Source organism: Panulirus ornatus, chromosome 45 (assembly GCF_036320965.1).
Source record: "Panulirus ornatus isolate Po-2019 chromosome 45, ASM3632096v1, whole genome shotgun sequence".
Classification (NCBI taxonomy): Eukaryota; Metazoa; Arthropoda; class Malacostraca; order Decapoda; family Palinuridae; genus Panulirus; species Panulirus ornatus.
The window spans coordinates 10,668,760-10,685,588 of record NC_092268.1 but is presented as its reverse complement, the minus strand read 5'-3'; the positions used below and the strand labels follow the sequence as shown (position 1 = coordinate 10,685,588).

At 42.9% G+C, this 16,829-nt stretch overlaps 1 protein-coding gene across 1 annotated transcript in view; it reads left to right on the top strand.

Moving 5' to 3' along the window:
- The first annotated feature begins 16,414 nt into the window (after positions 1-16,414).
- Positions 16,415-16,829, top strand: part of LOC139762956 (uncharacterized) — a 405,421-nt gene continuing 405,006 nt past the window's right edge. The window contains exons 1-2 of the mRNA XM_071688281.1: positions 16,415-16,420; positions 16,500-16,597. Of these exons, the coding sequence (XP_071544382.1) occupies positions 16,415-16,420; positions 16,500-16,597 (104 nt within the window). The remainder of the gene's footprint in view (positions 16,421-16,499; positions 16,598-16,829) is intronic.

The window sequence follows — 16,829 nt, the reverse complement described above, 5'->3', positions numbered from 1 at the left end:
AAGAGGTGAAAAAAAGGGCAAATGAGAGTTGGAGTGAGAGAGTATCATTAAATTTTAGGGAGAATAAAAAGATGTTCTGGAAGGAGGTAAATAAAGTGCGTAAGACAAGGGAGCAAATGGGAACTTCGGTGAAGGGCGCAAGTGGGGAGGTGATAACAAGTAGTGGTGATGTGAGAAGGAGATGGAGTGAGTATTTTGAAGGTTTGTTGAATGTGTTTGATGATAGAGTGGCAGATATAGGGTGTTTTGGTCGAGGTGGTGTGCAAAGTGAGAGGGTCAGGGAAAATGATTTGGTAAACAGAGAAGAGGTAGTGAAAGCTTTGCGGATGATGAAAGCCGGCAAGGCAGCAGGTTTGGATGGTATTGCAGTGGAATTTATTAAAAAAGGGGGTGACTGTATTGTTGACTGGTTGGTAAGGTTATTTAATGTATGTATGACTCATGGTGAGGTGCCTGAGGATTGGCGGAATGCGTGCATAGTGCCATTGTACAAAGGCAAAGGGGATAAGAGTGAGTGCTCAAATTACAGAGGTATAAGTTTGTTGAGTATTCCTGGTAAATTATATGGGAGGGTATTGATGGAGAGGGTGAAGGCATGTACAGAGCATCAGATTGGGGAAGAGCAGTGTGGTTTCAGAAGTGGTAGAGGATGTGTGGATCAGGTGTTTGCTTTGAAGAATGTATGTGAGAAATACTTAGAAAAGCAAATGGATTTGTATGTAGCATTTATGGGTCTGGAGAAGGCATATGATAGAGTTGATAGAGATGCTCTGTGGAAGGTATTAAGAATATATGGTGTGGGAGGAAAGTTGTTAGAAGCAGTGAAATGTTTTTATCGAGGATGTAAGGCATGTGTATGTGTAGGAAGAGAGGAAAGTGATTGGTTCTCAGTGAATGTAGGTTTGCGGCAGGGGTGTGTGATGTCTCCATGGTTGTTTAATTTGTTTATGGATGGGGTTGTTAGGGAGGTAAATGCAAGAGTTTTGGAAAGAGGGGCAAGTATGAAGTCTGTTGGGGATGAGAGAGCTTGGGAAGTGAGTCAGTTGTTGTTCGCTGATGATACAGCGCTGGTGGCTGATTCATGTGAGAAACTGCAGAAGCTGGTGACTGAGTTTGGAAAAGTGTGTGGAAGAAGAAAGTTAAGAGTAAATGTGAATAAGAGCAAGGTTATTAGGTACAGTAGGGTTGAGGGTCAAGTCAATTGGGAGGTGAGTTTGAATGGAGAAAAACTGGAGGAAGTGAAGTGTTTTAGATATCTGGGAGTGGATCTGGCAGCGGATGGAAACATGGAAGCGGAAGTGGATCATAGGGTGGGGGAGGGGGCGAAAATCCTGGGGGCCTTGAAGAATGTGTGGAAGTCGAGAACATTATCTCGGAAAGCAAAAATGGGTATGTTTGAAGGAATAGTGGTTCCAACAATGTTGTATGGTTGCGAGGCGTGGGCTATGGATAGAGTTGTGCGCAGGAGGATGGATGTGCTGGAAATGAGATGTTTGAGGACAATGTGTGGTGTGAGGTGGTTTGATCGAGTGAGTAACGTAAGGGTAAGAGAGATGTGTGGAAATAAAAAGAGCGTGGTTGAGAGAGCAGAAGAGGGTGTTTTGAAGTGGTTTGGGCACATGGAGAGGATGAGTGAGGAAGGATTGACCAAGAGAATATATGTGTCGGAGGTGGAGGGAACAAGGAGAAGAGGGAGACCAAATTGGAGGTGGAAAGATGGAGTGAAAAAGATTTTGTGTGGTCGGGGCCTGAACATGCAGGAGGGTGAAAGGAGGGCAAGGAATAGAGTGAATTGGATCGATGTGGTATACTGGGGTTGACGTGCTGTCAGTGGATTGAAGCAGGGCATGTGAAGCGTCTGGGGTAAACCATGGAAAGCTGTGTGGGTGTGTATATTTGCGTGTGTGGACGTATGTATATACATGTGTATGGGGGGGGGGGGTTGGGCCATTTCTTTCGTCTGTTTCCTTGTGCTACCTCGCAAACGCGGGAGACAGCGACAAAGTATAATAAATATAAATAAATATAAATATATATATATATGCCTTACATCCTCGATAAAAACTTTTCACTGCTTCTAACAACTTTCCTCCCACACCATATATTCTTAATACCTTCCACAGAGCATCTCTATCACCTCTATCATATGCCTTCTCCAGATCCATAAATGCTACATACAAATCCATTTGCTTTTCTAAGTATTTCTCACATACATTCTTCAAAGCAAACACCTGATCCACACATCCTCTACCACTTCTGAAACCACACTGCTCTTCCCCAATCTGATGCTCTGTACATGCCTTCACCCTCTCAATCAATACCCTCACATATAATTTACCAGGAATACTTAACAAACTTATACCTCTGTAATTTGAGCACTCACTCTTATCCCCTTTGCCTTTGTACAATGGCACTATGCACGCATTCCGCCAATCCTCAGGCACCTCACCATGAGTCATACATACATTAGATAACCTTACCAACTAGTCAACAATACAGTCACCCCCTTTTTTTGATAAATTCCACTGCAATACCATCCAAACCTGCTGCCTTGCCAGCTTTCATCTTCCGCAAAGCTTTCACTACCTCCTCTCTGTTTACCAAATCATTTTCCCTAACCCTCTCACTTTGCACACCACCTCGACCAAAACACCCTATATCTGCCATTCTATCATCAAACACATTCAACAAACCTTCAAAATACTCACTCCATCTCCTTCTCACATCACCACTACTTGTTATCACCTCCCCATTTGCGCCCTTCACTGAAGTTCCCATTTGCTCCCTTGTCTTACGCACTTTATTTACCTCCTTCCAGAACATCTTTTTATTCTCCCTAAAATTTATCGAGGATGTAAGGGATGTGTACGTGTAGGAAGAGAGGAAAGTGATTGGTTCTCAGTGAATGTAGGTTTGCGGCAGGGGTGTGTGATGTCTCCATGGTTGTTTAATTTGTTTATGGATGGGGTTGTTAGGGAGGTAAATGCAAGAGTTTTGGAAAGAGGGGCAAGTATGAAGTCTGTTGGGGATGAGAGAGCTTGGGAAGTGAGTCAGTTGTTGTTCGCTGATGATACAGCGCTGGTGGCTGATTCATGTGAGAAACTGCAGAAGCTGGTGACTGAGTTTGGAAAAGTGTGTGGAAGAAGAAAGTTAAGAGTAAATGTGAATAAGAGCAAGGTTATTAGGTACAGTAGGGTTGAGGGTCAAGTCAATTGGGAGGTGAGTTTGAATGGAGAAAAACTGGAGGAAGTGAAGTGTTTTAGATATCTGGGAGTGGATTTGGCAGCGGATGGAACCATGGAAGCGGAAGTGGATCATAGGGTGGGGGAGGGGGCGAAAATCCTGGGGGCCTTGAAGAATGTGTGGAAGTCGAGAGCATTATCTCGGAAAGCAAAAATGGGTATGTTTGAAGGAATAGTTGTTCCAACAATGTTGTATGGTTGCGAGGCGTGGGCTATGGATAGAGTTGTGCGCAGGAGGATGGATGTGCTGGAAATGAGATGTTTGAGGACAATGTGTGGTGTGAGGTGGTTTGATCGAGTGAGTAACGTAAGGGTAAGAGAGATGTGTGGAAATAAAAAGAGCGTGGTTGAGAGAGCAGAAGAGGGTGTTTTGAAATGGTTTGGGCACATGGAGAGAATGAGTGAGGAAAGATTGACCAAGAGGATATATGTGTCGGAGGTGGAGGGAATGAGGAGAAGAGGGAGACCAAATTGGAGGTGGAAAGATGGAGTGAAAAGGATTTTGTGTGATCGGGGCCTGAACATGCAGGAGGGTGAAAGGAGGGCAAGGAATAGAATGAATTGGAGCGATGTGGTATACAGGGGTTGACGTGCTGTCAGTGGATTGAATCAAGGCATGTGAAGCGTACAGGGTAAACCATGGAAAGCTGTGTAGGTATGTATATTTGCGTGTGTGGACGTGTGTATGTACATGTGTATGGGGGGGGTTGGGCCATTTCTTTCGTCTGTTTCCTTGCGCTACCTCGCAACCGCGGGAGACAGCGACGAGGTATAAAAAAAAAAAAAAAAATATAGAAGTTTCAGTTTTCTAAATTGTTTCTTACATTTTTCATATGTATATATATGTATGTGTGTGTGTGTGTGTGTGTATGTGCGTATGTATGTGTATTTGTGTGTATGTGTATATATATATATATGTATATTATCCCTGGGGATAGGGGTGAAAAAATACTTCCCACGCATTCCTCGCGTGTTGTAGAAAGCGACTAGACGGGACGGGAGCGGGGGGCCAGAAATCCTCCCCTCCTTGTATTTTTTAACTTTCTAAAATGGGAAACAGAAGGAGTCACGCGGGGAGTGCTCATCCTCCTCGAAGGCTCAGATTGGGGTGCCTAAATGTGTGTGGATGTAACCAAGATGTGAAAAAAGGAGAGATAGGTAGTATGTTTGAGGAAAGGAACCTGGATGTTTTGGCTCTGAGTGAAACAAAGCTCAAGGGTAAAGGGGAAGAGTGGTTTGGGAATGTCTTGGGAGCAAAGTCAGGGGTTAGTGAAAGGACAAGAGCAAGGGAAGGAGTAGTAGTACTCCTGAAACAGGAGTTGTGGGAGTATGTGATAGAATGTAAGAAAGTAAATTCTCGATTAATATGGGTAAAACTGAAAGTTGATGGAGAGAGATGGGTGATTACTGGTGCATATGCACCTGGGCATGAGAAGAAAGATCATGAGAGGCAAGTGTTTTGGGAGCAGCTGAATGAGTGTGTTAGTGGTTTTGATGCACGAGACCGGGTTATAGTGATGGGTGATTTGAATGCAAAGGTGAGTAATGTGGCAGTTGAGGGATACATGGGGTGTTCAGTGTTGGAAATGGTGAAGAGCTTGTAGATTTATGTGCTGAAAAAGGACTGATGATTGGGAATACCTGGTTTAAAAAGCGAGATATACATAAGTATACTTATGTAAGTAGGAGAGATGGCCAGAGAGCGTTATTGGATTACGTGTTAATTGACAGGCGCGCGAAAGAGAGACTTTTGGATGTTAATGTGCTGAGAGGTGCAACTGGAGGGATGTCTGATCATTATCTTGTGGAGGCTAAGGTGAAGATTTGTATGGGTTTTCAGAAAAGAAGAGTGAATCTTGGGGTGAAGAGGGTGGTGAGAGTAAGTGAGCTTGGGAAGAAGACTTGTGTGAGGAAGTACCAGGAGAGACTGAGTACAGAATGGAAAAAGGTGAGAACAATGGAAGTAAGGGGAGTGGGGCAGGAATGGGATGTATTTAGGGAATCAGTGATGGATTGCGCAAAAGATGCTTGTGGCATGAGAAGAGTGGGAGGTGGGTTGATTAGAAAGGGTAGTGAGTGGTGGGATGAAGAAGTAAGAGTATTAGTGAAAGAGAAGAGAGAGGCATTTGGATGATTTTTGCAGGGAAAAAATGCAATTGAGCGGGAGATGTATAAAAGAAAGAGACAGGAGGTCAAGAGAAAGGTGCAAGAGGTGAAAAAAAGGGCAAATGAGAGTTGGGGTGAGAGAGTATCATTAAATTTTGGGGGGAATAAAAAGATGTTCTGGAAGGAGGTAAATAAAGTGCGTAAGACAAGGGAGCAAATGGGTACTTCAGTGAAGGGCGCAAGTGAGGAGGTGATAACAAATAGTGGTGATGTGAGAAGGAGATGGAGTGAGTATTTTGAAGGTTTGTTGAATGTGTTTGATGATAGAGTGGCAGATATAGGGTGTTTTGGTCGAGGTGGTGTGCAAAGTGAGAGGGTTAGGGAAAATGATTTGGTAAACAGAGAAGAGGTAGTAAAAGCTTTGCGGAAGATGAAAGCCGGCAAGGCAGCAGGTCTGGACGGTATTGCAGTGGAATTTATTAAAAAAGGGGGTGACTGTATTGTTGACTGGTTGGTAAGGTTATTTAATGTATGTATGACTCATGGTGAGGTGCCTGAGGATTGGCGGAATGCGTGCATAGTGCCATTGTACAAAGGCAAAGGGGATAAGAGTGAGTGCTCAAATTACAGAGGTATAAGTTTGTTGAGTATTCCTGGTAAATTATATGGGAGGGTATTGATTGAGAGGGTGAAGGCATGTACAGAGCATCAGATTGGGGAAGAGCAATGTGGTTTCAGAAGTGGTAGAGGATGTGTGGATCAGGTGTTTGCTTTGAAGAATGTATGTGAGAAATACTTAGAAAAGCAAATGGATTTGTATGTAGCATTTATGGATCTGGAGAAGGCATATGATATAGTTGATAGAGATGCTCTGTGGAAGGTATTAAGAATATATGGTGTGGGAGGCAAGTTGTTAGAAGCAGTGAAAAGTTTTTATCGAGGATGTAAGGCATGTGTACGTGTAGGAAGAGAGGAAAGTGATTGGTTCTCAGTGAATGTAGGTTTGCGGCAGGGGTGTGTGATGTCTCCATGGTTGTTTAATTTGTTTATGGATGGGGTTGTTAGGGAGGTGAATGCAAGAGTTTTGGGAAGAGGGGCAAGTATGAAGTCTGTTGGGGATGAGAGAGCTTGGGAAGTGAGTCAGTTGTTGTTCGCTGATGATACAGCGCTGGTGGCTGATTCATGTGAGAAACTGCAGAAGCTGGTGACTGAGTTTGGTAAAGTGTGTGGAAGAAGAAAGTTGAGAGTAAATGTGAATAAGAGCAAGGTTATTAGGTACAGTAGGGGTGAGGGTCAAGTCAATTGGGAGGTGAGTTTGAATGGAGAAAAACTGGAGGAAGTGAAGTGTTTTAGATATCTGGGAGTGGATCTGTCAGCGGATGGAACCATGGAAGCGGAAGTGGATCATAGGGTGGGGGAGGGGGCGAAAATTTTGGGAGCCTTGAAAAATGTGTGGAAGTCGAGAACATTATATCGGAAAGCAAAAATGGGTATGTTTGAGGGAATAGTGGTTCCAACAATGTTGTATGGTTGCGAGGCGTGGGCTATGGATAGAGATGTGCGCAGGAGGATGGATGTGCTGGAAATGAGATGTTTGAGGACAATGTGTGGTGTGAGGTGGTTTGATCGAGTAAGTAACGTAAGGGTAAGAGAGATGTGTGGAAATAAAAAGAGCGTGGTTGAGAGAGCAGAAGAGGGTGTTTTGAAATGGTTTGGGCACATGGAGAGAATGAGTGAGGAGAGATTGACCAAGAGGATATATGTGTCGGAGGTGGAGGGAACGAGGAGAAGAGGGAGACCAAATTGGAGGTGGAAAGATGGAGTGAAAAAGATTTTGTGTGATCGGGGCCTGAACATGCAGGAGGGTGAAAGGAGGGCAAGAAATAGAGTGAATTGGAGTCATGTGGTATACAGGGGTTGACGTGCTGTCAGTGGATTGAAGCAAGGCATGTGAAGCGTCTGGGGTAAACCATGGAAAGCTGTGTAGGTATGTATATTTGCGTGTGTGGACGTGTGTATGTACATGTGTATGGGGGGGGGGGTTGGGCCATTTCTTTCGTCTGTTTCCTTGCGCTACCTCGCAGACGCGGGAGACAGCGACAAAGTATAAAAAAAAAAAAAAAAAAAAAAATATATATATATATATCCATTGAGATGTATAGTTATGCATATGTGTGTGTTTGGACGTGTATGTATATGCATGTGTATGTAGGTGGGTTTGGGCCATTCATTCGTCTGTTTCCTTGCGCTACCTCGCTAATGTGGGAGACAGTGGCAAAGTATAATAGATAAATATAAATCCCTGTGGATAGGGGAGAAAGAATACTTCCTACGCATTCCTCACGTGTCGTAGAAGGCGACTAAAGGGGACGGGAGCGTGGGGCCAGAAACCCTCCCCTCCTTGTATTTTAACTTTCTAAAAGGGGAAACAGAAGGAGTCACGCGAGGAGTGCTCATCCTCCTCGAAGGCTCAGATTGGGATGTCTAAATGTGTGTGGATGTACCCAAGATGAGAAAAAAGGAGAGATAGTTAGTATGTTTGAGGAAAGGAACCTGGATGTTTTGGCTCTGTGTTAAACGGAGCTCAAGGGTAAAGGGGAAGAGTGGTTTGGGAATGTCTTGGGAGTAAAGTCAGGGGTTAGTGAGAGGACAAGAGCAAGGGAAGGAGTAGCACTACTCCTGAATCAGGAGTTGTGGGAGTATGTGATAGAGTGTAAGAAAGTAAATTCTAGATTGATATGGGTAAAACTGAACGTTGATGGAGAGAGATGGGTGATTATTGGTCCATATGCACCTGGGCATGCGAAGAAAGATCATGAGAGGCAAGTGTTTTAGGAGCAGCTAAACGAGTGTGTAAGTGGTTTTGATGCACAAGACCAGGTTATAGTGATGGGTGATTTGAATGCAAAGGTGAGTAATGTGGCAGTTGAGGGAATGATTGGTTTACATGGGGGGTGTTCAGTGTTGTAAATGGAAATGGTGAAGAGCTTGTACATTTGTGTGCTGAAAAAGGACTGGTGATTGGGAATACCTGGTTTAAAAAGCGAGATATACATAATTATACGTATGTAAGTAGGAGAGATGGCCAGAGAGTGTTATTGGATTACGTGTTAATTGATAGACGCACGAAAGAGAGACTTTTGGATGTTAATGTGCATAGAGGTGCAACTGGAGAGATGTCTGATCATTATCTTGTGGAGGCGAAGGTGAAGATTTGTGGGGGTTTTCATAAAAGAAGAGAGAATGTTGGGGTGAAGAGAGTGGTGAGAGTAAGTGAGCTTGGGAAGGAGACTTGTGTGAGGAAGTACCAGGAGAGACTGAGTACAGAATGGAAAAAGGTGAGAATAAAGGAGGTAAAGGGAGGGGGGGGGGGAGGAAAGGAATGTATTTAAGGAAGCAGTGATGGCTTGCGCAAAAGGTGCTTGTGGCATGAGAAGCGTGGGAGGTGGGTTGATTAGAAAAGGTAGTGAGTGGTGGGATGAAGAAGTAAGATTATTAGTGAAAGAGAAGAGAGAGGTATTTGGACGATTTTTGCAGGGAAAAAATGCAAATGAGTGGGAGAGGTATAAAAGAAAGAAGGAGGTCAAGAGAAAGGTGCAAGAGGTGAAAAAGAGGTCAAATGAGAGTTGGGGTGAGAGAGTATCATTAAATTTCAGGGAGAGTAAAAAGAGGTTTTGGAAGGAGGTAAATAAAGTGCGCAAGACAAGGGAGCATGTGGGAACTTCAGTGAAGGGGGCTAATGGGGAGGTGATAACAAGTAGTGGTGATGTGAGAAGGAGGTGGAGTGAGTATTTTGAAGGTTTGTTGAATGTGTTTGATGATAGAGTGGCAGATGTAGGGTGTTTTGGTCGAGGTGGTGTACAAAGTGAGAGGGTTAGGGAAAATGATTTGGTAAATAGAGAAGAGGTAGTAAAAGCTTTACAGAAGATGAAAGCCGGCAAGGCAACAGGTTTGGATGGTACTGCTGTGGAATTTATTAAAAAAGGAGTGTGACTGTATTGTTGACTGGTTGGTAAAGTTATTTAATGTATGTATGATTCATGGTGGGGTGCCTGAGGATTGGCGGAATGCTTGCTTAGTGCCAGTGTACGAAGGCAAAGGGGATAAGCGTGAGTGCTCAAATTACATAGTTATAAGTTTGTTGACTATTCCTGGTAAATTATATGGGAGGGTATTGATTGAGAGGGTGAAGGCATGTACAGAGCATCAGATTGGGGAGGAGCAGTGTGGTTTCAGAAGTGGTAGAGGATGTGTGGATCAGGTGTTTGCTTTGAAGAATGTATGTGAGAAATACTTAGAAAAACAAATGGATTTGTATGTAGCATATATGGATCTGGAGAAGGCATATGATAGAGTTGATAGAGATGCTCTGTGGAAGGTTTTAAGAATATATGGTGTGGGAGGCAAGTTGCTAGAAGCAGTGAAAAGTTTTTATTGAGGATGTAAGTCATGTGTACGTGTAGGAAGAGAGGAAAGTGATTGGTTCTCAGTGAATGTAGGTTTGCGGCAGGGGTGTGTGATGTCTCCATGGTTGTTTAATTTGTTTATGGATGGGGTTGTTAGGGAGGTGAATGCAAGAGTTTTGGAAAGAGGGGCAAGTATGAAGTCTGTTGTGGATGAGAGAGCTTGGGAAGTGAGTCAGTTGTTGTTCGCTGATAATACAGCGCTGGTGGCTGATTCATGTGAGAAACTGCAGAGGCTGGTGACTGAGTTTGGTAAAGTGTGTGAAAGAAGAAAGTTAAGAGTAAATGTGAATAAGAGCAAGGTTATTAGGTACAGTAGGGTTGAGGGTCAAGTCAATTGGGAGGTAAGTTTGAATGGAGAAAAACTGGAGGAAGTAAAGTGTTTTACATATCTGTGTGTGTGGATTAGGCAGCGGATGGAACCATGGAAGCGTAAGGGAATCATTGGTTGGGGGAGGTGGCGATAATTCTGGGAGCCTTGAAGAATGTGTGGAAGTCGAGAACATTATCTCGGAAAGCAAGAATGGGTATGTTTGAAGGAATAGTGGTTCCAACAATGTTGTATGGTTGCGAGGCATGGGCTATGGATAGAGTTGTGCGGAGGAGGGTGGTTGTGCTGGAAATGAGATGTTTGAGGACAATATGTGGTGTGAGGTGGTTTGATCGAGTAAGTAATGTAAGGGTAAGAGAGATGTGTGGAAATAAAAAGAGTGTGGTTGAGAGAGCAGAAGAGTGTGTTTTGAAATGGTTTGGTCACATGGAGAGAATGAGTGAGGAAAGATTGACCATGAGGATATATGTCAGAGGTGGAGGGAACGAGGAGAAGTGGGAGACCAAATTGGAGGTGGAAAGATGGAGTGAAAAAGATTTTGTGTGATCGGGGCCTGAACATGCAGGAGGGTGAAAGGCGTGCAAGGAATAGAGTGAATTGGAACGATTTGGTATACCGGGGTCGACGTGCTGTCAATGGACTGAACCAGGGCATGTGAAGCATGTTGGGTAAACCATGGAAAGTTGTGTGGGGCCTGGATGTGGAAAGGGAGCTGTGGTTTCGGTGCATTATTACATGACAGCTCGAGACTGAGTGTGAATGAATGGGGCCTTTGGTGTCTTTTCCTAACACTACCTCGCACACATTTAGTGGGAGGGGGTTGTTATTCCATGTGTGACGAGGTGGCAATGGGAACAAATAAAGGCAGACTATGAATTATGTACATGTGTATATATGTCTGTGTGTGTATATGTGTGTGTATATTGAGATGTATAGGTATGTATATTTGCGTGTGTGGACGTATATGTATATACATGTGTATGTGGGCGGGTTGGGCCATTCTTTCGTCTGTTTCCTTGTGCTACCTCGCTAACGCGGGAGACAGCGACAAAGCAAAATAAATATAAAAAATATAAATCTAGTGACCCATGATCAAACTTTGGGAATACTAGGTCTTAGATGCACTGATTAATGTTCCATTCTTAGCATTCTCATAGATCCTCTTTACACTATTGTGTCTAGTCTTTAAATTAGATCGACTAAGTCTAAAGGTGAAGTTTAAATCAGCTGTTTGTTTACCTCTCATAACATTTGAGCATATCCATCTTAACCTCATTAGTGATGGCCTTGTGCTTCTTAGCCCCACTGTTACAAGAACTTAAATGACTCTTTTGATGGCATGATGTAAGTGGTAAAACACATTTGATGTACATTATGCTGCAGCACAAAATACTGTAGCACCCTGTGCCAGTAGACTGGTATTCATGCTTTGCTTTAACATGTTTCTTGCATGGTGCAGGCAGTGCCACATTTCGGGATGATTGGAATGATTGCATCATTCCAATCTTAAGCCCTCAAATTAAAAGAGGATTTAAGTGTGCCATTTGAATTCTTCAAAAAATGGAGCAAATTAAATATGCATAAATCAAGAGGTACCTGTAAGGAATAAATGCACTAGGGTGATGGATGACAGATGTTGGTGTGATGTAGAGTGTCCCAGACTGAGGCCAGGAACTAAAAGATTGCTGTGTTTTGTTTTATTCCAAATCCTTTCGATGGGGCCTTAGCTTAGTGGGCTAAACTTGTAATGTTTCAAACATACAGAAATGTCCATTTAATACCATATGGTACAAAGGCTCCAAATATTTCTGATATACTGAAGTTTATTTGCACAGGCTGAAGGAAGAAGGAAAAGCAAAAGGGGAAGAGAATTCCACAGTTTCACTGGGAGGAGGTTTCATAATGACTAGTTTTGAAATGCCCGGTCTCCACACAGAAACTGTGGGAAGCAGCATCCAGATGCATGCTTTGGGTCCCGTCCTTGGGAGCAGGGACACATGAAGACAGCTTGAGTGAACAGTGGCCAAAATAATAGTTGGAAAACAGAGAGAGGGTTCCTTAAAGGTGATTCCAGGTGAATTAATTAGACAACTATTCTGAATCCATTTCTGTTTATAGAAATGTGGAGAAAGAACCTCATGAGATGTGAGCAGTATTCCATTAAAACCCCTGTAAATATAAGATAGCTGCTCATGAAAAATGATTACTATGTCTATGCAACACCCCAACCTAGAAAGGGAAGCAGACTGTGGTTTTCATGTTAGAGTGAAAGGTGCATGAAGAAGTTTTTAACGAACATCTTGAATGTTTTAAAAACTGTGCATGGTTAATAAATGACTTAACATTATGGAAGGACTGTACCTGTTGAGAAATTGCTGGAATTCAGCTGAATGAATCAAAATGGGAGTAAGAGGATCTTTAAATCAAATGGCTGTTGAATACCTGGTGAATAGTATTTCATGGCCACCTCTGCAGTGTGCTTGATACAAGAGAATAGAAGTATTGTTAAAAATAATGATAAACATAGCTCTACACACTACATGAGCAGCTTAGCAAAATGTTTATGGATAATTGTAATTTTTTCATGGGATGTATTTAGGGATGCAGTGATGGCTTGTGCAAAAGATGCTTGTGGTATGAGAAGAGTGGAAGGTGGGCAGATTAGGAAGGGTAGCGAGTGGTAAGATGAAGAAGTAAGATTGTTAGTGAAAGAGAAGAGAGGCATTTGGATGATTTATGCAGGGAAATAATGCAAATGAATGGGAGATATATAAAAGAAAGAGGCAAGAGGTCAAGAGAAAGGTGCAAGAGGTGAAAAAGAGGGGAAATGAAAGTTGGGGTGAGAGAGTATCATTAAATTTTAGGGAGAATAAAAAGATGTTTTGGAAGGAGGTAAATAAAGTGCGTAAGACAATGAAATCAATGGGAACTTCAGTGAAGGGGGCTAATGGGGAGGTGATAACAGGTATTGGTGATGTGAGAAGGAGATGGCGTGAGTATTTTGAAGGTTTGTTGAATGTGTTTGATGATAGAGTGGCAGATATAGGGTGTTTTGGTCGAGGTGGTGTGCAAAGTGAGAGGGTTAGGGAGAATGATTTGGTAAACAGAGAAGAGGTAGTAAAAGCTTTGCGGAAGATGAAAGCCAGCAGGGCAGCGGGTTTGGATGGTATAGCAGTGGAATTTATTAAAAAGGGGGTGACTGTATTGTTGACTGGTTGGGAAGGTTATTTAATGTATGTATGACTCATGGTGAGGTACATGAGGATTGGCGGAATGCGTGCATAGTGCCATTGTACAAAGGCAAAGGGGATATAAGTGATTGCTCAAATTACAGAGTTATAAGTTTGTTGAGTATTCCTGGGAAATTATGTGGGAGGGTATTAATTGAGAGGGTGAAGGCATGTACAGAGCATCAGATTGGGGAAGAGCAGTGTGGGTTTCAGAAGTGATAGAGGATGTGTGGATCAGGTGTTTGCTTTGAAGAATGTATGTGAGAAATACATAGAAAAGCAAATGGATTTGTATGTAGCATTTATGGATCTGGAGAAGGCATATGATAGAGTTGATAGAGATGCTCTGTGGAAGGTATTAAGAATATATGTTGTGGGAGGCAAGTTGTTAGAAGTGGTGAAAAGTTTTTATCGAGGATGTAAGGCATGTGTACGTGTAGGAAGAGAGGAAAGTAATTGGTTCTTAGTAAATGTAGGTTTGCGGCAGGGGTGTGTGATGCCTCCATGGCTATTTAATTTGTTTATGGATGGGGTTGTTAGGGAGATGAATACAAGAGTTTTGGAAAGAGGGGCAAGTATGCTGTCTGTTGTGGATGAGAGAGCTTGGGAAGTGAGTCAGTTGTTGTTCACTGATGGTAGAGCGCTGGTGGCTGATTCGTGTGAGAAACTGCATAAGCTGGTTACTGAGTTTGGTAAAGTGTGTGAAAGAAGAAAGCTAAGAGTAAACATAAATAAGAGCAAGGATATTAGGTACAGTAGGGTTGAGGGACAAGTCAATTGGGAGGTGAGTTTGAATGGAGAAAAACTGGAGGAAGGTAGGTGTTTTAGCCATCTGGGAGTGGATTTGGCAGCGGGTGGAACCATGGAAGTGAATCATAGGGTGGGGGAGGGGGCGAAAGTTCTGGGAGCATTGAAGAATGTGTGGAAGTCGAGAACATTATCTCAGAAAGCAAAAATGGGTATGTTTGAAGGAATAGTGGTTCCAACAATGTTATATAGTTGCGAGGCGAGGGGTATGGATAGAGTTGTGAGGAGGAGGGTGGATGTTCTGGAAATGAGATGTTTGAGGACAATATATGGTGTGAGGTGGTTTGATCGAGTAAGTAATGTAAGGGTAAGAGAGATGTGTGGTAATAAAAAGAGTGTGGTTGAGAGAGCAAAAGAGGGTGTTTTGAAATGGTTTGGTGACATGGAGAGAATGAGAGAGGAAAGATTAACCAAGAGGATGTATATGTCAGAGGTGGTGGGAACAAGAAGTGGGAGACCAAATTGGAGGTGGAAAGATGGCGTGAAAAAGATTTTGAGTGATTGGGGCCTGAACATGCAGGAGGATGAAAGGCATGCAAGGAATAGAGTGAATTGGAATGATGTCGTATACCGGGGTCACGTGCTGTCAATGGATTGAACTAGGGCATGTGAAGCGTCAGGAGTAAACATGGAAAGTTTCGTGGGGCCTGGACATGGAAAGGGAGCTGTGGTTTTGGTGCATTATTACATGACAGCTAGAGACTGTGAACAAATGTGGCCTTTGTTGTCTTTTCCTAGCACTACCTCGCACACATTTAGGGAGGGGGTTGCTATTTCATGTGTGGCGGGGTGGCGATGGGAATGAATAAAGGCAGATGGTATAAATTATGTACATGTGTATATATGTATATGTCTGTGTGTGTGTGTATATATATGTATACGTTGAGATGTATAGGTATGTATATTTGCATGTGTGGACGTGTACATATATACATGTGTATCTGGGTGGTTGGGCCATTCTTTCGTCTGTTTCCTTGCATTACCTCTCTAACGCAGGAGACAGCGACAAAGCAAAATAAGCAAAATAAATATAAATGAATAATTACTCTTATCTTTTTTCCTCACCTATCTGTGTATGTGTCAGCATTACAAATATTATGACCAGAGTACCTGAATTAGAGAATGTTTTGAGCAGGGGAGTGGACACAAGGTAGATAATACCATTTTGATGAAGATAAGAGGTTCGTGTAGATGCAGGACTTCAGCATCTCATAATGGATGTTTTTTTTTTTTTTCCGCTGTCTCCTGCGTTTGCGAGGTAGCGCAAGGAAACAGACGAAAGAAATGGCCCAACCCACCCCCATACACATGTATATACATACGTCCACACACGCAAATATACATACCTACACAGCTTTCCATGGTTTACCCCAGACGCTTCACATGCCCTGATTCAATCCACTGACAGCACGTCAACCCCGGTATACCACATCGATCCAATTCACTCTATTCCTTGCCCTCCTTTCACCCTCCTGCATGTTCAGGCCCCGATCACACAAAATCTTTTCACTCCATCTTTCCACCTCCAATTTGGTCTCCCACTTCTCGTTCCTCCACCTCCGACACTTATATCCTTTTGGTCAATCTTTCCTCACTCATTCTCTCCATGTGCCCAAACCATTTCAAAACACCCTCTTCTGCTCTCTCAACCACGCTCTTTTTATTTCCACACATCTCTCTTACCCTTATGTTACTTACTCGATCAAACCACCTCACACCACACAATTGTCCTCGAACATCTCATTTCCAGCACATCCATCCTCCTGCGCACAACTCTATCCATATCCCACGCCTCGCAACCGTACAACATTGTTGGAACCACTATTCCTTCAAACATACCCATTTTTGCTTTCCGAGATAATGTTCTCGACTTCCACACATTCTTCAAGGCTCCCAGGATTTTCGCCCCCTCCCCCACCCTATGATCCACATCCGCTTCCATGTTTCCATCCGCTGCCAGATCCACTCCCAGATATCTAAAACACTTTACTTCCTCCAGTTTTGCTCCATTCAAACTTACCTCCCAATTGACTTGACCCTCAACCCTACTGTACCTAATAACCTTGCTGTTATTCACATTTACTCTTAATTTTCTTCTTTCACACACTTTACCAAACTCAGTCACCAGCTTCTGCAGTTTCTCACATGAATCAGCCACCAGCGATGTATCATCAGCGAACAACAACTGACTCACTTCCCAAGCTCTTTCATCCCCAACAGACTTCATACATCATAATGGATGTAAATGTATTTATTGCTGTCTTTGTTTTTCAAGGTTGCACCATTTTTTCAGTGGTAACTTTTGTATTTCTCTTTCCAGCCAAAGATAGACCCCTTGCAATTGCTGAAATGCCTCAGTATTTTGCTGAACCCTCGGGGGGGCATACGAGGCATAACCGAGGTTCAGCGTGTGAAAGGGTGAGTATTGTATCTGTGTAAATTATGTCACCTGTTTCTTGTACACTGTTAGCTCTGATATAGTTAGTTAATTAATTGAAAATCTTCAGATTCTTCATTTTTTCCTGAGTTTTTTCCTCACACAGTTTCATTCTCTGTCTCTCATTTTTCTTGTCTTCTTAAACCAACTTATTCTTGTATTGCTTAAATGGCATTCATGGCAGTCTACCAGTGAAGGAAAACTTTGAAAACA